General features: G+C 45.4%; 5 protein-coding genes across 6 annotated transcripts; 3 read left to right on the top strand and 2 right to left on the bottom strand.

The window, feature by feature from the left end:
* Positions 1-520: 520 nt before the first annotated feature.
* Positions 521-3,186, top strand: LOC132262304 (protein phosphatase 1H). Its single transcript, XM_059761533.1, has one exon. The coding sequence runs from the start codon at positions 739-741 to the stop codon at positions 2,437-2,439; it is 1,701 nt and encodes a 566-aa protein (XP_059617516.1). The 5' UTR covers positions 521-738; the 3' UTR covers positions 2,440-3,186.
* A 6,546-nt stretch (positions 3,187-9,732) lies between these two features.
* Positions 9,733-20,005, bottom strand: LOC132263546 (cytosolic endo-beta-N-acetylglucosaminidase). Its single transcript, XM_059763353.1, has 5 exons — positions 19,912-20,005; positions 17,382-17,946; positions 16,316-17,317; positions 16,100-16,250; positions 9,733-9,864 (listed from the first exon to the last, which is right to left on the bottom strand). Exons 1-5 carry the CDS (start codon positions 19,937-19,939, stop codon positions 9,841-9,843), a joined length of 1,770 nt encoding a protein of 589 aa, XP_059619336.1. The 5' UTR covers positions 19,940-20,005; the 3' UTR covers positions 9,733-9,840.
* On the top strand, positions 19,982-21,149 carry LOC132263549 (uncharacterized). The gene is made up of 3 exons (XM_059763357.1): positions 19,982-20,137; positions 20,440-20,646; positions 20,719-21,149. The coding sequence occupies exons 1-3, from the start codon at positions 19,982-19,984 to the stop codon at positions 21,025-21,027; spliced, it is 672 nt and encodes a 223-aa protein (XP_059619340.1). The 3' UTR covers positions 21,028-21,149.
* A 110-nt stretch (positions 21,150-21,259) lies between these two features.
* Positions 21,260-23,330, top strand: LOC132263547 (KIF-binding protein). Its single transcript, XM_059763354.1, has one exon. The coding sequence runs from the start codon at positions 21,369-21,371 to the stop codon at positions 23,124-23,126; it is 1,758 nt and encodes a 585-aa protein (XP_059619337.1). The 5' UTR covers positions 21,260-21,368; the 3' UTR covers positions 23,127-23,330.
* A 131-nt stretch (positions 23,331-23,461) lies between these two features.
* On the bottom strand, positions 23,462-26,673 carry LOC132263548 (major facilitator superfamily domain-containing protein 1). Of its 2 annotated transcripts, XM_059763356.1 has the most exons (5): positions 26,236-26,673; positions 25,080-26,085; positions 24,068-24,280; positions 23,931-23,977; positions 23,762-23,868 (listed from the first exon to the last, which is right to left on the bottom strand). In XM_059763356.1, the coding sequence occupies exons 1-4, from the start codon at positions 26,417-26,419 to the stop codon at positions 23,932-23,934; spliced, it is 1,449 nt and encodes a 482-aa protein (XP_059619339.1). In that variant the 5' UTR covers positions 26,420-26,673; the 3' UTR covers positions 23,762-23,868; position 23,931. The 2 variants fall into 2 exon arrangements, with proteins under 2 accessions (XP_059619338.1, XP_059619339.1); XM_059763355.1 differs by lacking the exon at positions 23,931-23,977 and having other exon boundaries at positions 23,462-23,868.
* Between the last annotated feature and the right edge of the window lie 379 nt (positions 26,674-27,052).

The following is a 27,052-nucleotide window of genomic DNA, read 5'->3' on the forward strand; positions in this document are numbered from 1 at the left end:
TTAGAAAAGAGAATCCTTTTGGGTTCAAATTTAATCTCGAGACTTACAGTCACGCCTGCTGGCACTAGATAAACTGGAGGCGGCCCTTGGATTGACTGGGGATGAAGATTCTCCCTTGCGCTCACACTGTTTGCCTGCAGATAGAGAAGTTGCTTTTATCAGCCTGCGGACTTTGAATTCGTGTCTCTCTGGCAGAGATAAATGCGATAAATGAATATTTGAGGCTTTATCTGCCCACTTACGCTCTGACTCAGAGTCGATATCATGTTGCGATGAAGCATGTTTGGGTAAATGATTGTTCCTCCGTTCCTCGTGGAGCCGGACGAGATGGACTTGATGTAGTCCTCCACTTTCTTCTGTGTCAGCGTGGTGAGGTCTGAGTTCTCGAGGATTACTCCCGGCGAGGGTCTGGAATTTGAATATTGGAACGGGATTAATTTTGTGGAAGCTGATTCGTCGACTGAGCGCCAGGTGGCTCTGAGGGTCTCAGGTGCTGTCAAAATATATATTTTCTTGCTTTGTTGTCACAGTGTTCGGGGAAGTGAGACGAAAAATTGATTGTGGAGTGATTTTAGCGATTCTGACCAATCTCCAGCACTTGGCGGAGTGTCGAGACTCTCGCCTGGCAGTGGGACAATCCATCCAGACACTGGACAGAGGGATTGGGGGATGAAGTAGAGTGTCGCGCAGCAGCATATGCCAAAGGAATCCCAGTGAGAGACCCTTGCGTCCGGAAGAATGTTCAACAGACTGAAGAATCGCGTCCTGACCGTGGTGAGTCCCGAGGTGGCCATGATCCAGGCGCCTCAGGCCATCGATCACCACGGGAAAGTGCACCACCAGGGACAGAGGCTCCCGGACAAATTCACATACGCCCGGCCGCCCTTCCTGCAACTCGCCACGCACGACGAGCTGAAGGCCTCGGCGGACCACAATGTGCGCCCCATCATCGTGCCCAGGGACATCTCCACGCTGCCGTGGAGCACGGGCTACGCGGAGTGCGTGAACAGCGGCAAGTCGGAGTGGAATGAGGATCAGGCGGCGTTCCAGCGCCAGATCCTGTCGCACCCGTCGAAGCAGTTCCCGGATCTGCCCTACACGTACTTCGGCATCTTCGACGGGCACGCGGGCTACGGGGCCGCCCTGGCGGCGGCCAACCAGTTCCACCACATCCTGCACGAGAAGCTGGTGGACGTGCTGGACATGCTGATGCCTCGCCTGCCCGCCGCGGACGCCGTCCTGCCGCACACGCTGCTCTTCCACCGCAGCGTGAGCAAGGACGAGCTGATCATCGGCGCGCTGGAGTCCGCCTTCGCCGAGATGGACGCCGTGCTGGCGGAGGACAGAGACAAGTACCGCAACGCCGGCGGCTGCACGGCTCTGGCGGCGCTCTTCATCTTCGGCAAGATGTTTGTGGCCAATGCGGGAGATTCGCGGGCAGTGCTGTGCCAGAGGGTGTCCACGGATCTCCTGAAGGCGCAAATAGTGCCGCACGAGCTCAAGAGCCCGGCAGAGACTGGCGAGGAGGACAAGACCTTCCGCATCTTTCCCATTCCCTTCTCGCACGACCACACGCCGGACACGGAGAAGGCGCGCCTCATGTCCACGGCCAGGATCAATCCGGCCTTCATGGGCGGCGAGTACATCGCCATGGAGTACGCGAAGAAGCCCATGACGAAGGATCTGGGCACGCGCATCCTGTACCGCCAGGGCACAATGAAGGGCTGGACGTACAAGACGCTCACGCGCGAGGACCTGAAGATGCCCATCGTCACGGGCGAGGGCAAGAGGAGCCGGCTGCTGGGCACGATCGGCGTGACGCGGGGCTTCGGCGATCACGACTTGAGGGCCATCGGCAGCAATCAGCCCATCAAGCCCTTCCTCTCGCCGCATCCCGAGGTCACGTACCGCGACCTGACCAAGGTGATCTCCATTCCGGGCGACGACAACGAGGACGGCGACTACGGCGTGCTCGTGATGGCCACGGACGGGCTGTGGGACGTGGCGGACAGCGAGGCGGTGGCCAGGACGGTGTTCCAGACGCTCAGCAAGTACCCCACGGAGAAGCATCGGTACACGATGGTGGCGCAGGAGCTGGTGGCCAAGTCGCGCGGCCGCGTGAACGAGTCCGGCCACTGGCGCCTGGCGGACAGCAAGGCGGCCGCCACGGTGGACGACATCTCTGTCATCGTCATCCCCGTCTACCAGTATTACGTGGAGTTTCTGGAGTGGGAGAAGGCGTGCTTCGAGCGCGAGCGCGCGCAGGAGGCGAAGATCACGCTCACGGACTCCGACACGGAGGAGAGCAGCAACAAGATCTCCACCACGTCGGATGATGTGGACGTGAATGGTGCGTGCGACGAGGAGGCGCCCGTGAATGGGCAGGACAAGCTGGACGCCTTCGTGGAGGAGGCCATCGAGGCGCAATCATCCACGTGAGACGCTTGCTAGGCAACTTCTCGCGTCCTCTTCTCATCACCAGCAGCATTTCTTCTCCTTTCCCTCCCCCGGAAAATGTGATTGTAAATCGATAGCGATCTTAACTTATTGGCACCTTTTTCCCGTTTCTCGCGACGACGCGCGCGCGCGCGCGCGCAGATCCATGGCAGAAAGGCACAAGAAATGTGAGTGATTTCCCGTCCGGGAAGTGACTGAGTCATTTTGATCATTTTAGGTGAAAATTCTATTATTAACATTTGTTAGAGAGCTTTTTTAGCAGATGATTAAGTGTGTAACGATATTTATTTGTTAGGTTTCCTCTTCTTTTTTAAGTGTGTTTTTTTGACTTGGATCTGCACTGGGCAGAATTGATAAGGAAGGAGTTTAACAGTAGCGATAATAATGATATTGGCACACGCACGTGAGGTGAAAAAAAAAAATTATGTGAAATGCAAAGAGAATTACGAACAATAAGAGACATTCCGAGAATTTTTTTTTCGTCAGGAAGAAAGTGGACAACACTGAAGAATTCCAAGACCCTCTCGAAATCAGCCTCATTTCAAGGTCTTTCGCATATGTAAAATGTTTCAGTCTTTAGGCGCAAAAGATTAGTGAGAATGGCTCTAGCAAATAGGGAGTAAAAATATTTAAGAGAGAGAAAATAGCAGTGAAAGATGTAAAATGCACTATTTAACTGTAGCGGTGAAGTTATAAATGAACTCACGCAAATTGCCGTCGACACTCACCTGAGACAGAGTTTGAGGGCGGAATAGTACACGGAAGCGGCGCTGACGAGGAAATGCAGCGCCAGAGCGAACAGCAGTCCGGATCCCGCGCTCACGGCATTCGAGGTGGCCTGGAGCGAGAGAGAAGGACAGAGTTAGATGGGCTTCAGACGAGGAGAGATCATGTAAAGACACAAGTTATAGTCAGAGAGAATAATAAACTTTCTGGATCTATATTTTAATCAAAAGAAGTCGTTTTTTTTCTAATTCAATTTTACAAGGGGTGAATAAGTGTTTTTCGCAGAGAATCTTGAGGGATAATAAGTGTTTCCACATTCATTCTATCGTGATGATTGATATTTTTCTAAGAATCCACTTCAAAACGCATTTTTGGACATCTTTTTCGACCATAACCTCAAAATCTCACTATAAGAAATCTTCAAAATTTCCGTTTGGAAGCTTTCTAGATCACAAAATCATCTCTTTTTATTTTCCAATGAACTCAAAACTGCAGAGTTAGAGTCAAAAATGTCTAAGAAGTTATTTACAGGAACATTTCCCAGCCCAAATGACTCTTTTTGAGGTTATGATCGGGTTTCTTGGCATCAAAGGGTCAGAATCGTCAGAAAATGCTTAATTCCACTAATAATTAGCAATGTTTTCGATCTGAGCATAAGAATTGATGTTCTAGAATGCGAATTATTCACTAAATCTGTCCATGATTCGTTACATAACCTAGAAAAGAGATTATTAAGATCATTTGAAATTGTTTCTGTGTGAAAATCAAAGATAATCCCAAGAATTTGAACAATTTGGCAGTGAAATAAGCACTCAGGAAAGGAATATTGCAAGCTTTTAATCACTTCCACTTCCATTATCTCCCCCTTGGAATTAATTTGAAGATTTCTGCCTAAAAAACCGGTAGTTATTCACCCCTCAGATATGAATCGCTTGCGCAATTATTTGCCACAGATTTTAGCCATAAATTCAAATCAAATGCAAACAGCGCTTTTATGACCTGTTAAGCGCTCTTGATGACCTCTGAGATTGCTTCTCACCTGCTGCTGTGAGTCCCTCACCACGCCGATCCCCGTGAAAGCCATCGCCAGCGTGCCGGAGGCCACGCAGATCAGACTGGCGGCCAGGAATCCCGTCCTGGCGCGCTGTCCCAGGACGCCAAAGGCGCCGGCGACGGCGGCGATCGCCGCTGCCCAGAGCCCGGAGCCGCAGGAGGAGAGTGAGGCGTCGCGGGCGATCAGGAGGCCGCCGAGGGCGGACAAGGCGACACTGAGGATGAGCTGCGTGATGCCCAGAATCACTCCGGCGGACACTTGCTGCTTCTCCGCGTCCTTCGTGGCCACCAGCTCAGCCATCTTCCGCAGATGACCCTCGCTCTCCTGCGCCTTCTCCTGCACCTGCGCGTCCTTCTTCTCGGGCGACGCCAGCAGATCCGGCGCCGAGTACAAGTGGCTGGACTTGTTGTCTGTCGAGATGATGGAGGCTTGGGAGGAATGCGCCAAACTGCCGCGTCGCTCGTGATTTGTACTGTTCTGCTCCGGGAAGATTGGCGCCGGTTCTGTGGGATGCGGCACGACCGTCTCCACGGTCATCTTGGCCGTCAGCATGTCCTTCGGCTCCACATCCATGTCGATCTTCACGCCAGCCGGAATTGGCTCCTCCATTGCGACTTTCGATGCTCTGCGAAAGTCAAAAAAAAAAATCTTAATGTTCTTTAATTGCTTCAAATATGTCTAACAGTAAAATCCGTGGAAACATAAATTAACTTTCAAATGCACTTAGAGACTTCTTGCGCGGAGGGTCAAAGAGAGCTCTTCTTTCAATATAATCTCTCGCTCTCGCGATGTTTAATCCTCCTATTTAATCAAGATTTGTCCGTTAGATTGAGAAGAAAATACATCGCAATGAAATGGAATTCTCAAAGTGTGATTAATTGATCGGCAAAGTGAATTTACTTTCCAAGATCGTGAAACCATCGCTCGAGGGTTCATGAACTTTCGAGAAAAGAAACACCCGTAAATCCGTAATGATTCTTAATTATTGGGAATTTCACTTGCAAATTGCGAAGAGGCTTAAAATAGCGCCCCAAAAAAATTCATTTGAACTGCACTTGATTGATAAACTTCAACCCACTTCCTCACAATTTTCTTATCAGGCTGTTAGATGTTTTCCTCATCCAGCATTAACCCAAATGCTGGGACACTTTATCGCTGCATTGTTGGGGAATTTATGCACATTTTCCCACTAACTTTATCAACTGCGTTGCATCGCGGAAGAGCGGTCAATCTTCGCCTCAATTCTTCCCGCCATTTCTAAACTTGGTCAAGGTTTTTCTTCTCGCGCGATCTATTTCTCCACACTTTCCCTCAGCGATCTTTACCAGTATCGCTGGTACTTTTTGCCCTCTGGCTCTCTCAAAGACATTTTAACTTTGACTCAATGACAAATTGGCCATTCATTTGAGGAAAACATCGAAAATACGAATGACTCAAAGTGCCTCTTTTTTGCTCGTAAAGGTTTTCGCTTTATTCAATGCAAGAAACTCCGCAGCTGATGAATAAATAATTGTGAAAAATATTTGAGAGGTGTTGATGTTGTTGCCGTTCTTTTTCTCTCATCCAATTAATTTCCAATTATGCGTCTCTCTTGGCCACAGAGAGAGAGCCAAAGATGAGGAATTTTTCTTTTACCTGGTTTGTGAAAAATCAATGGAAAACCTTCCTCATTATAACTTCAGACGCGTCTAATTAGTTTGATGATTAGTTGAGGAGAGGAAGAGAGAATTGGCTCAGAATTTAGGCAGGTTTTATTGTGTTGTTTTTTTCTCATCAAAACACCCAAGAAAACACCTGAGATTTCGAGCTTCTTTTTGGCAAAAGTCGAAGTGTGAATGGCTTGAAAAAACAACATCTTTCTCAACAGTTCTTTTTTCGGGTAATATTTTAATTTTCTCTCACTTCTCTTATGTTTTTGCGCATTGAATAACATTTGATTGAAAAGCGCTCACAGACTTTACAAGAGTGTGTTGAGAGAAAAAAAAAGAAGTGATTGGATGTTGTGAAACCTTTGAAACTGTCTTTAGCCAGAGAGAAAGAGAATTTTCTCGGCTTGAGGAAAAGCAACACGAGAAAATTCAGAGGCGATTTCGAGGCCTTTCGAGACACTCCTTTTGATATTCAGCGTGATTGATTGGTTGACGCAGGAAATTATTCGCTAAATAATGTGATTTTAATTAATATTAAAATCAAGTCTTTGTGAGGTGTGTTGAAAAGAATGCAGATTAGCTGATCGAAAACTAATTGAAGTCATGTAATAATTGCCGAAAGAATACGTGAGCGTTGAAATCAAGGGGCAGATATTATGGCCAGAAGTGGTGTACAGCTTTGTGGAAGTGTTGGGAATTGGAAGTGGTGAAATATTTGGAATATTTGCATAGCAAAAGCTTCAGTTTCATCAAATTGAGGCATTTTCTATACAATTTTACTGCTTTTCTAGGTTATGTGATTGATTTAAGACAGATTCTGTCGATTAATTAACACTCAAAGTCATTAAATTTGTGGTTAAGCTGGAATTATTTCACTTTTTCTTCATATAATTGAACATTTTTTATCGAAAAACACTTGAAATTCACTGAGAAAAAGCTTCAAAGTCAATCATAACCTCAAAAAATCCAATTTCATTCTAGAAAAATGTTTCTTTCTTTAGTAATTCTCGTGGTTTTTGGCTTAAAAGTGATAAATTCAACCTCATTAGATTAAAAAAGATCTTAATTAGCTCAAAAAGAGTTTGGTCAGAATTTTTCAAAGCATTTTCTGAAGACAAACAGAAGAAAAACAGTTGAAGGACTCTAAAAAATCAATGAAAAATGCCTTTAAACACATTCGGAAGTGTCTGAAGTTCCTGAAGATTCTTGACAGAGGCTAAGAAAATACAGATTTCAGGCATATTATCTCCCCCTTGATTGAAATGCAGCAATTGGAGATTGTGTGTGGTTTTAATGAAAAATCCCTTCTAATTTCTCGATCAACATTTTCAAATTCAGGGCAACATTTCCACGATGAGAGCCGCCATCAAATGCACTCTGAAGAGTTTGTGATTTAGTGAGAAATTCCATCTCATTTGATGGTTGGAGTATGGAAAAGACAACAATTTACATGCAATCGAAATAAACTTTCAAAGCGATAGAAAATACGAGCGTCTCTCAAAAGGGAAAATTTTAATGAGAAGCTGATCATTAATGCCACGAAAAGAAATGTTGAGAGACAAGCCACAAGATCACAGAAAAATCTATTGAGCAACGCCAGTTTTGTCATTCAATCTTGTTGGTGTGTGCAATTAAGAAAAAGAGTTAATTATGAGGATATATTTTATCTTGCCAGGAGGCCAATGGACTGTCTTTGTGGTGCAACTATTGAACTGCGAGCGCGCGCGGTTGAGATTTCAATTCAATGATAGTGCAAAATTGAAAGAATTCTGCACGGTTCGGCTGTGTTTTTTGCATGATGAGGAGAGAGAAGAAATATAAGAGTTACTTGTGGCTGTGCTTGAAACTCGCGCTCGGTGAAAATCACTCTTTTCCCACCCATTGGGAAGGTGAGAAAAAAAAAATGAGAAATTGACCCAATATTGACGCTCTGTACTCACTTTCGATCTCTCGGATCTTTGCTTCACTTCTGCGCGTGTCTTCCGCAGTCAATTAGATCGATTGCACTCGAGTTTTTCGTGGCTGCACTCAAATGCTTCCTGTGCTCACCGATAATCCAACTCTTGGCCATCAATTAGTGCATAACTTGAGCAGAGAAATATTCACTGGTTTTCCACAAAATTCCTCAGGCGAACGCAATCTCACAAATCAGTCTCCGCCCGACTTGAGATTTATCGCACACACTTTGGCTGGCGAGGGCCTTTCGCGGAATGCCAACATGTGTCGCCCCTTGTCCTCTCTTGCAAAATTCCTCCGCCACACAGATGAATTAACTCCCGTGAATTGATGGAAGAAAATAACAGAGAGACTCTCTCACATTAGATTTAGCACAAATTCATGCGCTGAGACACACTTTTTTTCCCACACCGCGCAAGAAGGCGAGCGCGACACTGTTGAGTCACAAACACTTGAGAAGATCACCCGAAAGAATGGCAATTCTCTGGTCACCACAGCACATGAGAAACTTCCCGCTGAAAGAAGTCGATGGCAACCGCCTCGTGTTGCTGCCAAACGCGCACTGGCGCAGCCAGATCACGCCGAGAGCCTCTCAACCTCTGCAGAAAAAACACCTCCAAGTGGCCGCGCGCGCGCGCTCAGGTGAAAACCCAACTCGCGGGAATTGAGAGCGACGCGATGAAAGAGAAATGCGCCAGCGATCTTTGGCATACAATTGCTGCAGCGACGGCGCTGCATCTTCCTGCAGATGCCGATGAATCCTCTGAAGAAAGTGCTTTCTTCGCGCGCGGCGACAAGCGGCGTTAGAAATCAAGGGAAAGTGAACCTATTGATTTGCGTATTAATGAACAATGCCTGGGCTGAGAACCTGACTTTGAGAGGATTATGACGATTGGATTAGGAAAGGAAAGTTAAGAGGTGTGTAAAATGCGCTGACCTGGAAGTGCTTAAAGGGCTTTGAAGACTTTGATTTGAGACATTTTGAGGGCGACAAAGTCACAAAACACAGATTATTTTCATTTTATTCTCACTAGAAATTGAGGTTTTTGACGTTCAATTGCGCTCCAAACTCTCTTGCTGGAATAAGAGGTCCTTCTGGTTATTTACCTGATAAAATGACCTTTCTTGCGCAGTCAAAAAATCTCCGTATGATCATCACTTGATATTCACTTAATCAAATTTTGATATTAAACTCGTATAAAGTCCAGATAAGAAATGAAAATGTAAAGGATAATTATCCTGAAGACATGTCGGATTAATTTAAACCACTTTAAGAGCCCAAAAGAAATGTTCTGGACAAATAATCAAAGATTGCTGAGACGGCGTTATATAAAATCTCGGGTTGTTTTCTGCTTTAGCTCAGTTTTGGTATCATAAAGGGATTAAGGATTAGGCCGAATGTCTTCAAACTTGGTATGATAATTGCTTATTAATGAGGGAAGATTGGTGGAAAATTTCAAACCACTAGCTTCACGGGGCGCTATTTAAAATCTCGACACTGTAAATACGGTAAATTTACAAACTAACTCAGTATTTCATTGACATTTTCTATTCTTACGCACAAAATCGCATTAAACTTACCAAATTGTTGTCTATAAAAAAGCACGCAAACAATTTAATATGCAGAAAATGCTGAAAAGACTGAAATAATTGCTAATTCTCATGGGAATGTTGAGTTAAAAGTGCGATTTCGGAAACAGGAAGTCAGAGTGCAGCGAATGCAGAGGGAAATTGAGGTGTACCGCGAAGCCTTCTCGAGCCACGCAACCTTGTTTAGGTATTCAAAGACGCACACTTGTTGTCACCTTTGAGGCGGAAACAGAGGATTTGCCTTTTTTTCCTACCATCCATGAGTCACAGCTGAAAAATGCTGAAGAATTGAATATGTTGTTATTTATTCACGTGTCGTTTATCGTATAAATTTCTCCTCTTGAGCGCTTCTCTTTCTCTCGTCTTCTTCCTGCAACACTGATAGCGACTTTATTGATCGCCTTTCCTTCACACAAACTGCTGCGACTCGATCTGCAATGGTAAAATATGTGCGGAATGGTTAGATTGTCACGATTTAGCCCATAAATATTGTGTCGCGATCTTTTCCTGGTTTGACACCGCCTAAGCGCGCGCATGGAATTGTGTTACTCAACAGTCTTTAATTTGTGCACAAAAACATCTCTCACTTATGATGACCATTTTGCGCGCTCTGCCTTCGCCAAAAAGGTGCATTTAAGACATCAGCCAGCCAACAGCATAAAGTCGACGCACATAAACCTGTATTTCATGGCATCAAATCGATTTTGAGAGAAAGCACTTTGCAAAAGAAAGTGGTTTGATCATTTTTTTTTCGTCTTCTTCAGTCCTCTATGTGGTTTAACTTCTTTCACTGCCAAACACACAGGTTTTTTTTCTTTCTTCTTCTGTATTCCTCGGCGTCTCATTCATATCTTTGCCGCAATTTACATTATTCATATCCAACCGTGTCTGTGTGTGTGTGTTTTATATAAAAACCACTCTGTGCAATAAATAAATTATAGGAATTGACGCTCTTCTGCTCTTTTTCCCCGCCAAAAAAAGAAAATTTTCTCACTCTCTCTCTGTCTAACCGTTGAAGATACGCTGATGGAGGGAAAACAACAATGAGACGATAGACAATATCGACGGTTGCCTCGAAAACTATCAAATCAAAAGTCAAAATCGCAAATTTTCTGCAGAACGAGTTCAAAATTTAGCGTTAAAAAAGCTATGAAATTTGCCAAAATTACCTTAAAATGCCTTTAAATCGTCCGTTAAAGTGCAAATATTGCTCTTTATTTTTTATTTTGTAAATATTTCAATTGATTTTTTTGGTATTTATTGGAATTTTAGATTAAAATATAGCAAAATTAATAGAAAATCTGTAAATATTACTTTGCAAAATCGATTTTTATAGTTTTCGGGTCGATTTTATTGAAATCAGTTCTAAAAAATCAACTTTTCTTTAATGTTTGCAAGTGAAAAAATTGAAAAGATATGAGAAATATTCATTCAAAGTCTAAAAAATATTTTAGGATCATTCTAAAAATCTTTAACTGCAATTTTTGAGACATTTTTCTTAGCGTAAACAATAAAAATCCGATTTTTCATTCAGAAAACATGACAAATTTTCTTTTCATTTGTGCTTTTAGACGAAAACTATCGACTTTTGATAGTTTTCGATTCACCCGTCGAAGATGCTAATAGGAAATATCAAATATTTTCTATTTTTAACCCATAACTTCACTTTGTCGGAGTGAAATTCCAATTCTATCATCGTGAAATTGAACGTGAATGGCGTTCAAATATTTTGTGGACAATAAATTTATATTTTTTGGACGCACTTTTGTGTGCTTGAGAGGGAAACTTATGAAAATGGAAAGTTGAACCAAAGAGACAATTTGTCACTTCATGGAAAACAATTTCATATCCACAAATAGAGATTAATTGCACTTAATGCCAATCAAAGTTGCCCAATTTGTTCACTTTTGCACTCATAATTTCTCCACCGTTTAATACACCGCTTCAAGTGTTCCGCGACTCTTAATTGTCTTATTTCTAATTCCTCGCATTAACCAGTCGATTGACTGTATGATGAAATTGCGCCATTGCAGCAATTAAGCCAACAAAACACTGAAAAACTCAGAGTGAAGCATTTCGATGGAGGAAGAGAAATATCTCTATTGCTGGTGATTAAAATTGATTTGTATAGAGAGAAATTTGAGCCACACGATGAAGAAGCACAAATTACAAGAGAATTCTTTATTGCGCATGTAAAACGCGCGCTGGAAAACGGTAAAAATGTCTCCAGACGTGAATTTTTATCATTATCTCAATCAATTTCTTTGCGTGTCACTGACGATGTAGCTCAAAGAATATTCTTCCCACATGAGAGAATCAGAGGCGTCGAGTTGGAGTCTTCGCACTCCACAGAGTTGGTGGAGAGAAGCATTAGATTGAGTGATGCAAGAGTGCTGAAGAAAAGCCGCCAACGATTAACAATAGATTCAATAGATTAATCAATCTATTTTCAGAACATTCAAGGCTTTTAAACCCTTTCAAGATGTTTGGTTTTCACTCATATTTTGCCTTCCCTTTTGACTGTGCAAATGCAATTGTGCAGCAGAAGATGATAAACTGGAAGTGAATCAGTTTTCGGAGAAATTCTCTCAACAACCAAAGGGTCAAATAGGTCAAATAAGACCCAAAATTACTCAGTATCAAACATCAACAGCACTTTTCATGTGACCAAAAGTCTCAAAGTGCGGATCAAGAGAAAAGAAAGTGTTTTTCTTGGGGTTAGAAGTTAAATACTACTGAAATATCGAGGTTTACTGTCTAATTTTACAAGAAAAATTGCCAACTAAACGCATTTTCCTTACATTTAAGATGCTGCTGCTGCCGATTGACCATCGAGGAAGTCCAACAAGGAAGAAGAACGTCAGGACGCATTTATATACAGCATTCTTGGACAGATTTTCGCGCTGATTGCTTCATTTCGTGGCTTTTCTGGCGAGCAAAAACCACTTCAAGCACATTTGAGGCTTCAAAGAAGCGCTTTAGACATCCAAGAACTTCACAGACGCCTATTCCTAACCAAGGGGGAGATAATACGGCTAAACAATGTACTCCACTTCTTGTCACTCCCACAATTTCTTCATCCGAACTTCAGCAGCGCTGAAAACATGGGTTTTCCCTTTTTTCTTCACATTTTTCTGAAGTTCATAGATTTTTTAACAGACTAAATTGTCATAACCTCAAATTTAGAAGGTCTTTGTCCCAAAAGAGAGATAATTTTTACTCTTTTACTCAGAAAACTTACGAAGAAACAGATTTCAAACATATTTGAAGTTTTTAGTGGACATTTTGATGTGATTCAATTACCAAAATCACTCTTTTGGAAGCATTTTGAAACATAACCTAAAAATCACCTTGATATATAAATTTTTTAAAGCAACACTGAGAAATATCAATCTGTTATTAATGGACAATAAGCTGACATTTTCTATTTTAGAGTAGAAAATCAATCAAACAGCTCTTAAAATAGACAATTTTGTATCTTGAATCAATATTTTTGAGGTTAATTAACACAGTTTTACATTGAAAACTTGTAAAGAAATGTAAATTATACCAGTTTAGACGCAAAAATGAATGATTTTGTAGGTTATTTAGTGGCAAAATTTATTTTAAATTACTAACATAACCTAGAAAGATGTGAAGAAGAATTCTTTTTCTCTTTTTACTGAGTAGTACACTACTTCTGACCATATTATCTCCCCTTATTCCTGACCAAACGGCGCTTCAGAGATCATCTTCGCATCCCTGGACAATGAAAATGGCAGCAATGAAGCTCGTCAAAGTGATTACGACGCCCAAAACGGGACGCAAAGGATGCGAATCATTATCAAATATATTTATATATCATGTTCTTGAGACTTACAGAGGATCTGGGCAGAATTTTTGCCTTCATCCAATTCTGACAAGCTTCAAAATATCACAAGAGGGCAATATTTGGCGCATAATTGAGAGCAGTGAAGACTTTTCAACCAGAGATTCAACATTCCAGGCTTCTTCAATGCATTTCAGTCACACTTCTGCCACCAAACAATACTTTGTTGTCATCTTCTGTGTGAAGAATCTGTGCCTCGTCGGTGGATTTGGGTCTGATCGAAAGCGTGGTGGCCGTAAAAATGCCAGAGTGAAGAGTGCGCGCGAAATTTTACACCCACATTAATCTATGGCAGAGATCATGCGCATGAACGGCGCAAACCACAAATCAGCCGCAATAGTGCGAGTTGTGGATTTTTGTTGTTGAATTTTAAAGTCAAGGATGACCACATTGCTGGCATAGCGAGTCGCGCACAGAGATTGAGTCGCGCAATCTGGTCACGATTGGTGTTGGCGACAAGCATTGCGCTAATTGATAATTGATAAGTGTAAAATGCGGAGAAATTCTCTCTTGTCTTTTTGTTTTCCTCAAAGTCCACTTCTTGTCTTGCACACGCAAAATCATTAAAAAAAACTTCATTGTGTTCGCGACTGCGTTGGAATTTTACTTCCGTACGCGACTGGAAATTAAATAATATAGCTAAACCGGGACTACTTTTCTGCCCATATTCTTTTGTCTACGCGCCACTTCTTTAGCCCATTAGGCTTGCCATTGACTTCTATCTTAATGGGCCACATTAATGGCCGCGCACAGTCTCTTCTCGCTCATCACGGCGCGAATCTTCCCAACTTCTTCTTCCATCTCGGACCAACACTAATTGCCATGTAAGCGATGAGATGCATTGCAAAATGCCTTTAAGTGATTGCTCGCGCGCTATTTTTTCCTGCATTTGCCATCATCAGCCAAACACTCTATCGTGACTTTGTGCAGTTGCGCAAATGCGAAAGGGTTTTGCGCGCGCGCGTCTCTTGGACAAACATTGTTGGAGGTTTTTCTAGCCTCATATTTGCATGCTTTGCATGTTAACGTTGGTCATCTTCTGTGCTCCTCCCGATCTTGGCGCAATCACAATCATGTCGAAAGACTCTTCGGATGATAAATGATGATGATAAATTGGTGGGGAAGAGAGAGAGACGTGTATTGACAAATTAGCAGACTATTCAATTAACAATGGAAAAATCTCTGAGATTCTAGGGCGAACGCAGAGGCAAAACACTGCACGAAGTTTGCGCTCTCCAATGTGTGGTGGAAAACCACAAATATATTGCAGTAGAAAAAAGTGATGCAAAGTGCGGCCAAGGAGGAAATATAGGTCAGAGGCACTCTTGGAAACAAACAAGAGTGATATAATTCTCTGATGTGAGACACTTTTTTTTCCCAGATATTACGCTATAACATCTCATTTTGCCCAGCAAGATATTTTTGGATGATACACCATTTTTGTCAGCCAAAGTGTGTGAACACCAAAGCATTGTTGGCAAAATGCATAATACAGAAAAAGCACCCACGACGAAGAGAGAAAGAGAGACTTTTGTATGGATCCAGAGCACTTGTGTGTGCTCATGAATTCACGACGTGCTCGCATTAATATTAAATAGAAATTCTATAAATCACAATTTTAATTGCATATTTAATTGCATAATGCCCTGTGTGTTCTTTCGCTCGGCGCGCTCAGCATCGTGATTAATTTTGTGTCTGGAGGTTCTTTTCTGAATTTTTGTTTCTGCACTCTTTATAGGCCAGGCAACTCTTTACCGGTAGAAAAACTCTCCGCGTTTCTCTAATGCTTTGCCCAGCGAGCAAAGTTGCGATTGATAGAGCTGATTTTTGTGCTATTTTCCGCTCAAATTTTAGCCATTCGCTTGATGCATTAGCGAACGTAGCGGCGACCAGTCAAAGTATTGATGCGCACTTGAATGCATAGATGTCGCATCATGTAAATCCATGACATTTCAATCATATACTTCGGGATTAAAACACTCAAGCGAATTTTATAAAGAGCGCCTTGCAAATCCCTTCAAAATGAGAGGGTTTTTATATGGCACGGGAAACCAGATGAAGGGAAGGCTATGGAAGTTGGACTTCCTGATTTCTAGCTGTAAGCGCCTGCAAAACACCAAGCTCTGCCCAATTGGTATCCCTGTAAAAATTGTGGTGGGAATGCCACTGTCATGGCGGCCTTCTCCTCCTGACGAGAATCCCGCTGTTAGAATTATTTGACATTATTTGCATTAGGAACATGGGACGCAGCGAGATGGGGCGGCAGAGGGCGTTGGTTACATATCGCCAACCTCTTATTGTATTTGGAACTTCATTGCTAAGTTTTTATCAGAAAAAATCACAAAATTGAGCACAATATTTAGCGAAAAATAGCAGAAAATTCTGAAAATTTTTGAAAATTGATGAAAAATTAGCTGATCGTAGCATAAAAAGCTTAGCACTTTTTGTTCGAGTACTGCTCAAATTTTAGCTCAGTAATTTTAGCACTTTTTAGCTAAATTAACTGCTTTTTCGGCTCGCTGGGTGGTTTTGTGGCAAATTGTGGCAATTCGACATTCGTGTGGTTGAGCTTGAAGAGGCAATTTCTATTCTCTGAATGTCTGTGCGCGCTTCCAATATTGAGACAACACAGAGGGAAAGAGAGAAAGACGTTGATAACCGTTTGGGTAAACAGTGGCACAGATTAATATGCATAAGTATACAAAACAAGAGACCTGCAAATACCCAGTTTTCCTTCCAAACCAACCTTTTCAGGTCAGTGGGCAATTGACTCCATTATTTTCACTGATTTTCACTCACCTTCTCGTACTCGAGGTTATTGATGACTCCCGAGTGGACGCCGATGGCGCCCAAATTGATCCAGTGACCGCCAAAGGGTTGTCCTCGAACGCGCACGCCGATGTCCACGATGTGCGCCACAATGGACGAGTCGAAGCTCAAGTAGTAGAATCTGCAAGAAGCGCGCTCAGTTGAAGCTGGGAATGTCTCTCGCCGGAACGATGGCTCAAATCTCACCTGGTTTCCCAGCCATTGATGTCATTCCGCACTGGAATGTGCTTCTCATTGGATCTGTTGAGGAAATGCTGCGCATTCAGCAGATTGTCCTCAATCAGTGGCTTCATGCTGCAATTTCCCGGCCATGTCACTCTCTCCGTGTACAGGAAGTCCTCGGACAGCACCACGCGACAGCGCTTCTCCGTCGCGGCGTCCACAGCGAACAGAATCACGTCCAGATCGATGTCTTTGCTGCTCCGCTTGAGTGCGAAGGAGAAGAGAATGTCATTCGTGCAGTTGAAGTCCACACAGAACAGCCGATAGATCCTGGGCGAGACGCTCGTGATCCGCAGACAGGATCCACCGTCGAAGCTGTCCTCGAAGTGGTGCTCAATGTAGGGATGATCAATCGGAATGGACATCTGCGGCTGCTGCAGTCGCAGATTGAACCACGGCGCCGAGGAGACAATCTGGCCCAGCTCTCGGCGCACCTCACCCGATCCCACGCAGAATGACGTGTAGAAGGGCAGCTCGCAGGGTCCGCTGGTGTACAGATGACTCCAGAAGGATGCGTAGAACTTGTTGTTCCGCCGGAAGAACGCCTCGTTGCACTCTGTGTTGCCACGCTCGGAGAAAATGTCCACAGAATCATTCTGCATGGCCTCAAAAGTCCATCCAATGGCAAACAGACCCACACTGAAGTCCCTCTTGGCGATCTTCTCGAGCGTCTCGTGCGTCTTGAACTGCGCCACTTGTCCACGTCCAAACACATCAATGCCCACAAACACATTCTTCTTCCTTCCCGGATACTTCAGCGAGACAAATCCCTCCGTGTCCTCCAGATTCTTCTCATTCCAGCCATAGTTCAGCAGAATTGCGTCGCAAACCTCGAAGAAAGTGCTGTTCTTGAAGTTAATCTCATTCTGCCATCGCACAGTTCCATTCTCAATCACACTGTCGTACCAAACCACCAATCCGCCCACGCTTCTGTGGATCTCCTCAGTCAAGTAGCCGATGAATTGTCTGCAAGCGAGAGAAAGAGGGAGAATAGAGACTTTGCCAACATCCTGGATGGTTTCAGACTCACTTGAGCAGCGGAATTCTCTCCGGAATGACTTTGCACTCGATGTTGATCAGCCACCCGTCGAATTGGCAGTGCGTCGTGATGAAGACAAGCTCGTCCGCCACGCGCCTCATGTAGTCCTCCGACTGCAGCACCTCCTCCATCAGCTTCTCGCCGGCGCCGGACTCCGTGATGAACGTGCCCAGCACCTTGACGCCGTGCCTGTGGCCGGCGTTGATCCACTGCAGCGGCGGAATGGTGATGTACTTGTGGCTGAAGTAGCAGAAGTAGTCGATGCCCGCCCAGTGGTAGAATCTGTAGTCATCCCACTTCTCTGCGCCATCCACGAATCTGTCCGCGCGATAGTTCCCGGCCAGATCGTGGCACACCAGCACCTCCGGGCGCTTCTCCTCCAGCATGTACTCCTGCAGCGGCGGCTCCATGAAGCTCATGCTGCCGAAGGCGTCGCCCAGCCGCCTGGGACGACTCCTGGGCGCCAGCGGCTCCACCAGCTCGTTCCACTTGATGGGCTGGCGCCGGAAGGCGAACAGCTCCGCATTGGAGCTCAGCGGCTGGCACTCCACGCCGTCTGCAACGATTGACATCCTCAGTGTGTGTGCGCGTGAAAAGTCGCTCCGCCGTCCTCAGAAGCTCCCCACAGACTGCGGAGCCTGACTCGCAGAGCTCGCAGTGAAAAATGCGTGTGTGATAAAATGCGGTTTAATTGGGAACTCTTCTTCATTGATTTCCGGGCGTTCAGAGGAAAATTCCCATTAGAATCGTGCCAGGGGCAAAAGAGAAGCGTTAGGAAAAATACTCACGCTCTCAGTCAAGTCCTGTGACTTAAATCAACATTTCTTCAAGTTGGAGAAAAGTGGTTTTCATTCTGTTGATTTCCCTTTATATTCCATTATCCATTCCTAAAATATTCCTCGAAATAATTACGAAACATTCCCTCCCATTACTAATTCGAACTTGTATTTTCGAAAGCGTCTTAGACAGAAAGACTTGCACAAGAATTTAGCACAAGATCGTGAAATCGCGGGTTCGATTCTCCTGCAGTTGCATTCTTTTCACCACTCTTTTTCGTGTATTTTCCTTCACTTTATCGCTTTTTATCAGCATTTTTCCCTCAATCTTCACGTAAAACTCTTTTCTGACGCTCAGAATTGCTTTTTTCTCAGAGTTAGAGAAAGTTTTTTCCTCTAACATTCTTTTTAACGTTTAAATGTCGATTTTTGGACTTGAAACTTCTCCTAAGAACTCCTTTTTTAAGCCGAGAATGTATTTTTCCACAATACTCGTTTGGAAAGCTGCTAATATTGCATTTTCGCGTCTTTTTCTTTCGCGCATTTGCGTTCATGAGTTCAAATCCAGCTCGCGGAAAATCTTTTTCTCATATATTTTCCGGTTTTAGCTTTTTTATACAAGAATTTAATCAATTATGGTTAATTTAATAATTATTCATCGCAAACCCCCGAAAAATTTTATTTGTGAAGCAGATGAATTTAAAATTGATATATTTTCGTTTATGAGCGAAAAATAAATAAATTCCAAGGGATTTTCACTATTATTTGCATCAATTCCTGAATATTTTTTAATATTCCGGCTCTTCCGCGTTACTTCTTTCTCGATCTTTTCCACCTTTTCCAAATGATTTAAACAACTTGAAATCACGTTAAGAAATGTGTGAATTTTACACAAAAATAACATTCTTAATAAAATTAAGGTGATTCTGCTTCGTTCAAGACTTCTTTGAGGCATTTTTCTCATGTATTTTCTTCTGTGTGTCGAAACGGTTGAAACAATGTGTTGTTTATCTCACGCTGGACTCAAATGTGGAAGAAATGCGCGTCATATCGTGTTGATAGCGTTGATATTAGACAAAATTGAGGGAATTGTGGCTCGAAAATCCCAACAAACGAAGCCTTTGATTTTAATGACGGTGTTAGCGCGCTATCTTTGATTGATTTTCCATCAAATTATTGCTGATAAGAGGAACGAAAGCCACACAAAATCATGTGTGAAATTTCCCTTTTGTCTCTCTTTCGCCTCTGAATTTGCAGAAGAATAATTTTTTCCCACTGCGAATTTGAGTTGCGCCGCTTTTTCAGCAAAAAAGCCCGCGAAATCTGAGATTGAATAGGAAAAGAGTCGCGCTCTCAATTCTCTCGCCGCCGAGCGAGTTTAGGAGAGTGAGTGAGTCAGAGTGGAGTCTAAGCGCGGAGAAAGAGAGTTTTTGGGTTGAAGAGGAGGGAATTGGAAGCATCTGTCAGACTTCCTCCACGTCTCACGAGTGCAATTGGCAGCTGAAGAGTGGATTCCGCGCGGAGGTCATCGCCAGGCAGGCAGTGATTGGGGTGTCCTTCTGGAGCACAAGGAATCTCTTCGGTTGTGCGACTGTTCAGGCCAAGGCTTTTCTCGCGTGAGAAACTCAGTGGAAAGTCGCGCAGTACGCGGAAATCCGTGCGTGTGTGGGTGTTATCAGTCGTGTGAGGAATTCACGTCGGACATCGGCGGGAGATAAGAGGGAATTGTGGGAAGTGTGGCTCACCCGCTCCCTGGACGCAATTCGTATCCATTGCTCTGAGGTGATTGCTGGAGGACGCGTGACGTCAGTGACGATGACCGCCGAGGCGCAGCCAGTGAATCCGGAGGACCTGAAGGCGCTCAAGGAGCGAATGCAGCTGATCAGCGAGGCCGATCCCACGCAGTATCACAATGACTTCTCGCTCAAGCGATATCTGCGGGCCTTCAAGACGGTGGACGCGGCTTTTCAGGTGAGTTCTTCGTGGCACATTTCCCGGACTTCACTCGCGGCGTGGCTCTTCGGGGGGCGCTATATCACTCGCTTATCAGTTGGCCAGACTCCCTGCGGGAATATCCCTGTGTTTATCCCTTCCTGACACCCGCAACGTCAGTCGACAAACGCGCTCTCTCCGGTTCACGCGTTTCACTCTCTCTGGAAGCCCGAATTGCTCCTCAGATGGCGCTCGCTGAGCCCTTTTCAAACACAACGGCCCGCCCAAGAGGCAGCACGGGCAGCATTTCACTCATTTCTCTCCACTTCCGACCTTCTTAGGCTGTGCTGAAGACCAACAAGTGGAAGGAGACTTACGGCGTGAAGGATCTGGAGCAAAGTGCCGCCATTCAGAACAACCTCAACAAGGCGCGCGTCCTCAATCATCGGGACATCACTGGACGTCCTGTGATCTACATTCCGGCAAAGAATCACAACACATCCGAGCGAGACATTGACGAGCTGACGAAATTCATTGTCTTCTGCCTGGTAAGAGCCTTCCTCATCCCCTTCCTGACCACCCTCAATCAATTCATCCCTCTTTTTGTGGCTGCTCAACAGGAGAAAGCTTGCCAGAAGTGCTTCGAGGAAGTCACAGACAATCTCTGCATCGTATTCGATCTGGCAGAGTTCAGCACTTCCTGCATGGACTATCAGCTGGTGAAGAACCTCATCTGGCTGCTGAGCAAGCACTATCCTGAACGCCTGGGCGCGTGTCTGATCATGAACTCTCCCACGATATTCTCCACAATTTGGCCGGTGATTCGCGGGTGGCTGGACGAGAACACGTCCGGCAAGGTGTTCTTCGTGAATTCCGAGGAGGAGCTCTGCAAGTACCTCATCCCTGACATCCTTCCCAACGACATGTAGTGCGCTGGGGGGCGAGAAAATGACCTTCGCTATGTACAAATGAGGGTTACACGTACAGTTTTCTGTCAATTATTTAATTCCTTCTCCACTCTACATGTAATAAATCGCTGACAATGCACTTATATGCAGGAAACTTGAGAAAATTGTTGGATTTTCGTGGAAATTCAGTGAATTTGAGCGGACTTCCGGGAATTTCGCCAAAAGGTAGGCAAAAGTCAATCAATTCATAACCTAATTTTCCTGAAACTGTTGTCGCTGTTGTCAGTGGTGGAGTTGCGTGAACTTTTCCTGTTTTTCTTCGTGAAAAATCTGTGATTTTGCATTGAAAAATCACTGCCGCGATGCCTGTGGACAAGGAGAAGCTGCAGGAGCTGAAGGGACGATATGACAAGGCGGTGGCGCTGATGGAGAAGGAGAGCAAGAGTGATCCGGAAACTGACCCTTTCCGCTCTCACTACGCTGCTCGTGATATTCTGCTGGAGATCCGTGCGGGTCTGGAGAAGCTCGTGATAGGCACTGAAGAGGCGGACGGAGAGACGAGGCTGATATATAGATTCCTCCTGGGAATCATCTACAAGACACTCGGGCAGTTGTATATATTCGTGGAGGAATCTGGATCGGCGAGAAAGTATCTTCAGGACTGTATTCTCTCGCTGGAGGATGTGCAGACGCATCCTGACGCTGTCATACCTCTTGTCGGGGCACTCAATCAGTTGGGCATTCTGCAGGCGAACCAGAATGAGCCCAAGGAGGCCAGAGAGACACTCCTGAGGGCGGAGAAGATCTACAATGACTACAATGCCACGGAGAGCGCCGAGCCCTTAACCACCATCAATGATCTCTTCGCCACCAAGGAGGAGATCGAGTCGGGAGCTGGAAGACTGCTGCTGGAGAAGACGCACACCCTGACGCTCTATTACCTGGCCCAGGTCGTGTGCACTCTCGGGGAGACGGACAACTCCAGAACTTACTGCCACAACACGCTGAAGCGCCAGCTGCAGTTCAACGACTACGAGCACATTGACTGGGCTCTGAACGCTGTCACGCTGTCGCAGTGCTTCCTGACGCCGGACGGCCTCACGCACGCCAGGCACCACTTGGCCGCGGCCACGTTCATGATGGACAAGTTCGAGGCGGTGATGCTGAAGCCGGAGATGACGGAGGAGGAGAAGGCGGCGCAGCTGGAGACGCTGCGACACAGGAATGCGGACGTGAGCAGATGCTGGGTGAAGTACGCCCTGTACATCCTCACGCACAGCAAGGAGCGCCTGATGGAGGACAAGGAGGAGGACGAGAAGTCAGATGAGGAGAAGAGGATGAAGTCTCTGAAGCTGAACGACGACGGCATGACTTTCGCGCTGGATTTGTCGCTGTACGAGACGAAGATCACTGACCAGCCGGTGCTGATGTTCGAGGACGCCAAGGAGGTGTATCTGTTCGCGCTGGGGCACATCAATCGCGCCAAGGATTACTACAGGGCGGACACGCTGGCGTCGGAGTACGCCAAGGTGATCATGGATCTGTCGTCGATGCTCAAGTACTTGGCCTTCTTCGAGGAGAACGAGGACGATCAGTGCAAGCTGCACAAGAAGCAGGCCGACCATCTGGAGGACCTGGTGGCGCAGCTCAATCCCACGTACTATCTGGTGATCTGCAGGGAAGTGTGGTACGAGCTGGGCATCACGTACATGACGATGCTGGACATCAAGCTGGACAAGCTGAAGCACAACGATCGCCCATCGCCGCACGCGCTCAACAAGGTGAACACACTGTGCGACAAGGGCATCAAGAACTTCGACAAGTTCCGCGAGTCCTTCCCCAAGATCGACGACACGACGCCGGACGAGGATATGCAGCTGATCCTGTACGCCTACTTCCACTTGGGCAGGCTGTACTACAAGAAGATCACGCCCGACAAGCGGATGCAGTTTGTGAATCTGGAGAACAGCCTCAAGTTCTACAATCTCTTCCTCACCGGCTGCGATCGGCGCGAGGCGCTGACCAAGGGGATGAAGGGCGAGATTGGGTGCTGTCGCGAGATGGTGCGCCTGCTGCCGCTGAAGCTGGCGCAGATAAACATCGCCATTGGCTCATCGTAACTTGTCCATTTATTGAAATCCTGGCACATAGAGCTTCTTTCTAACACATCAGCACACAGCAAAAGTATATCACAAATACAAGAAAATAAATCAATCATTTGGAATGTCTCTCTGGGCAAAGAAACTCCGCGCTAAGTGTAGGATTTACAAAAATACTGAGACTTTCAAGAGCGTAACAAAAAGTAAAGAGAATTCCTATAAAAACAGAGATTAAAGAGATTTAAAAACACTTACGTATTATCTATTAAAAAAAAATATGCTGTTTAAACTATATGAAAAATATTAACATCTCTTCAATAGACTTCTTTCTCCTCTCTCTCTCTCTAAAATATATAAAATCTCTCACTTTTAATATAGAAGAATTGTAGGAAATAGTTTTTTTTTCTCTTTAAGTTCCACAGTGTCATATAATTTGGCTCAATATATTATATATGTACGTATAGTTAATTATATCTTTGATTTACATTTAAGAATCCTTGTTGGCTTTTTTCTTCAATATCATTCCAATAAAATTATGTGTGCTTTCACGACACGTCACAATATTAAGACGACAATTTTTTGCACAAGTAACTTGTTTTCATGTTTTTTAAAAGGAAGTTTTGGGGGGCATTTTGGCTAGTCGGGAAGTAGCGGCTCCTGATCCGGATGACCGGAAAACCGGTGTCTCACGGACGACGAGGAATGGCCAGTTTCAGATTCTTCGATATGTTCAACATCTGCGTGGGAAATCTTGGGATTTGTGCTGCAAAGATAAACGAAAAGGCGGTTAAATCTCCTCCCAATTTCCCTCCAGAACTGTTAAACCTTATTTCCTAACGGTCAAGACCTCGTAGGACTTCTGCCCGCGAAATCTTCACGCGCAGATGTGCAGCAATTCCGTGACAATTTGGTGATTAGCAAAGGGGGAGAAAAATGGCGGAAAGATTGAGTGAAAAACTTACAGATTGTCAGGATGATTCTCGCGCTGCGCTGGCGTCAAATTCAAGATTCCCTTGTTGTTGATGTCGTACAGCCAGATAACAATGGTGGCGATTAGGGCGACAGACAGCCAGCCCATAAAGAAGATCTCCAGCATGAGAAAGCCGCCATGATCCACAACAACGCCCGCCATCATGGAAACCACGGCGAGACCGAGATTCTGCACAGATTGGCAACTGCAAAAGGACGAAAGGAATCAAATAAATCTATTCTTATTCCGATTTTGAAGCTCTCCGAAGTTTCTAACCTCAAAAATATCACTAAGAGATCTCTAAAGACATATTCTGAAAGATTTTCAGAGATTTCAGGTCACAAAATAATCTCAAAATTGATAATTCAGAGTCAAAATAGCGTTAAAAGTTTTCTAAGCAACCATTTTCCGTGTCCAAATACGTATTTTTGAGGTTATGTTTGACTTTACCACAATTTGCAGTGTTTCTAGACCATCTAGACTGTGAAGATGAAGAATAATAACGTTTTTAGCCTGAAATCGCTTAATTCTGCCAATTATTGGCGATATTTCACCGAATTATTCACTAAATCTGTCCGTGATTCGTTACATAACCTAGAAAAAAGTCTATTTTTTACTGTTCCTGTCTGAAAATCAAAGGAAATCTCTAGAAAAACGGGACAATTTGTCAGCAAGAGAAGGAATCAGGAAAGCCTGCAAATTTCTTGGACCTTACCACAAGAATTGCTGTGCTAGAATGTGAACATAACCTATAAAAAAGGATGATTGTGATTTTTTCTACGTAAAAACCAAAAGAAATCAAAAGAATCGGGATAATTTGTGAGTAAAAGAAGTACTTAAGAAGTGAATATTGTATGTTTTCGGACTCTTCCACTTCTTAAGTACTTCCGCTGATCTGTACACCACTTCTGACTGTATTATTTCCCCTTGGTTTAACGAATTTAAGCTTGATTTTGATGATTAAGTGTGTTCTTCGGCTTCTTGTGCCCAAAATCAATACTCACATGCCGTAAGCCGTTCCCAGCTGGTACTCGGGAACGATGAGGGCCACGAGGGGCCAGAGACTGCTGGCAAGCATCGAGTAGGACAGGCCCATGATGACCATGCCGACGTAGGGATTGGCGAAGGTGAAGCCCAGGATGCCGTGCGCCAGGATCGTGGTGACGATGGAGATGAAGACCCAGAGGACGTTCTTGCCGGTCTTGTCCACCACCAGGCCCATGAGCGGGCTGGCCACGGCGGAGATGATGTACACGATGGAGTTGACCGTGTTGGCGTCCTCCGGGCTGTAGTCGAACTTGCGGATGAAGAACACCTTGCCCAGCGCGATGAAGGGGAAGATGGCCACGTAGTAGGCCACGCAGATCACGGACACCATCCAGAAGGTCACCCTGAACGTCCGGACGTCGGAGAGCTGCGCGATTTCGCCGGTGGGATTGTCGTTGCGCTTGAGGATGCGCTGCGCGCGCTTGTCCATCCAGCCCAGCACCAGGGCGCAGATCATGGACATGACGCAGGTGAGCGAGGCGAGCAGCAGCACCACACCCACGCACATGTGGCCCTTGTAGAACTGGCCCACGTACTTGTACACGGGCTCCATGACCAGGAAGTTCACGGTGCTGCCCAGGCGGGCGAAGGAGAGCTGCAGCCCGAACACCATGTTCAGCTCCTTGCCCTTGAACCACAGCACGGCGTAGTTGTTCTGCGCCACGGCCAGCGACTCGGCGCCGATGCCGAACACGAAGCGCCCCACAACCATCAGCCAGAACATGTTGAGGATGCCGCCCATGGCGAACAGCAGCTGCCCGATCAGCAGGATGAACATGTAGATGATCGTGCCGAAGCGGATGCCGAACACGCGGTCCAGCAGGAAGCCGCCGATGAAGCACAGCACGACGTTCGGCCAGGAGTAGATGGAGTACAGCATCACGAACTGGCTCGTGCTCATGCCCATGTCGTTCTTGAAGTTGTCCTGCAGCGCGCCGGGGTTATCGTAGCAGAAGTAGGAGCCTGCAAGGGGGCGACAGGGTTAGCGCTCAAGCCGCGGAGTCTGGACGGCGGCTGAACTGGGACACGCTTATCGCGGGGTGCGTCATGTGTGTTGAGTTAGGTCGCCAGAGACAAAGGCTACAGCGCGAAAGTGCGCCGCAGAATACTCACCGAAGCCCAGCAGACACATAAAGATGAGGGCAATGAATCTGTGACACGTGTGGCTGGGATTGCAGCAGGCGGAGCCTCCGCATCCCGTCAGCTCCTCGTCCAGTTCGTTGTCCTCGCCGTCCTCCGGGCGCTCTGGCTCCTGGAGGATCGGCATGCGGCTGTCGTCCTCGTCCTGGGAATGCATGCTGGCGCTCCTCTGCGCTGTCTCTGGTGGGACTGAGAAGATGTGCTGAATTTGGGGGCAGATGTTACTTTATCTCGCCTAGAAGAACTCCCGAATGTCGCCGCTCAAATGCACATTTCGCGACTCACAACGAGCACCACAGAGTCCGCGGAGTCTTCTTCGGTGGAGGATTTATCACTGAATTATCAGGGAGTTTGGCTTTTGCTGTGGAAAAACGTACTTTATGCCTTGCCTGACATTCCAACTACGTCAATCTGGTTGCCCAGTTGCGGTTCCACACGCTACGTAAGGGTTTCAAGAAACGGATACTCATCGGTAGTGGATGTGAAACCGTTGCGGATTTGTTTCCTGTTCTGTCTCTGGGGGCAATCGGAGAGCAATAATACCTTATTGCCCTCCGACTATGAACATGATACAAATGAGAAAGGTTTCAGTTTCTGATTCCCGACAAGAAATGCTTTCGTTCTTGTTTCACAGATTAAACATGTATAGAATAAGCCATATGGTGTCCCTAAATTTTATGGCCCACAGAAATTTCAGACCTCTCAGACCCTCATAAAATTTACCCAATTTTCGGCACTCTACCTGATTGCCCTCAGAGGAGAAACGAGTAAGACCAAGTATTCTTACTAT

Source organism: Phlebotomus argentipes, unplaced genomic scaffold (genome assembly GCF_947086385.1).
Source record: "Phlebotomus argentipes unplaced genomic scaffold, Phlebotomus argentipes genome assembly contig_15, whole genome shotgun sequence".
Lineage (NCBI taxonomy): Eukaryota > Metazoa > Arthropoda > Insecta > Diptera > Psychodidae > Phlebotomus > Phlebotomus argentipes.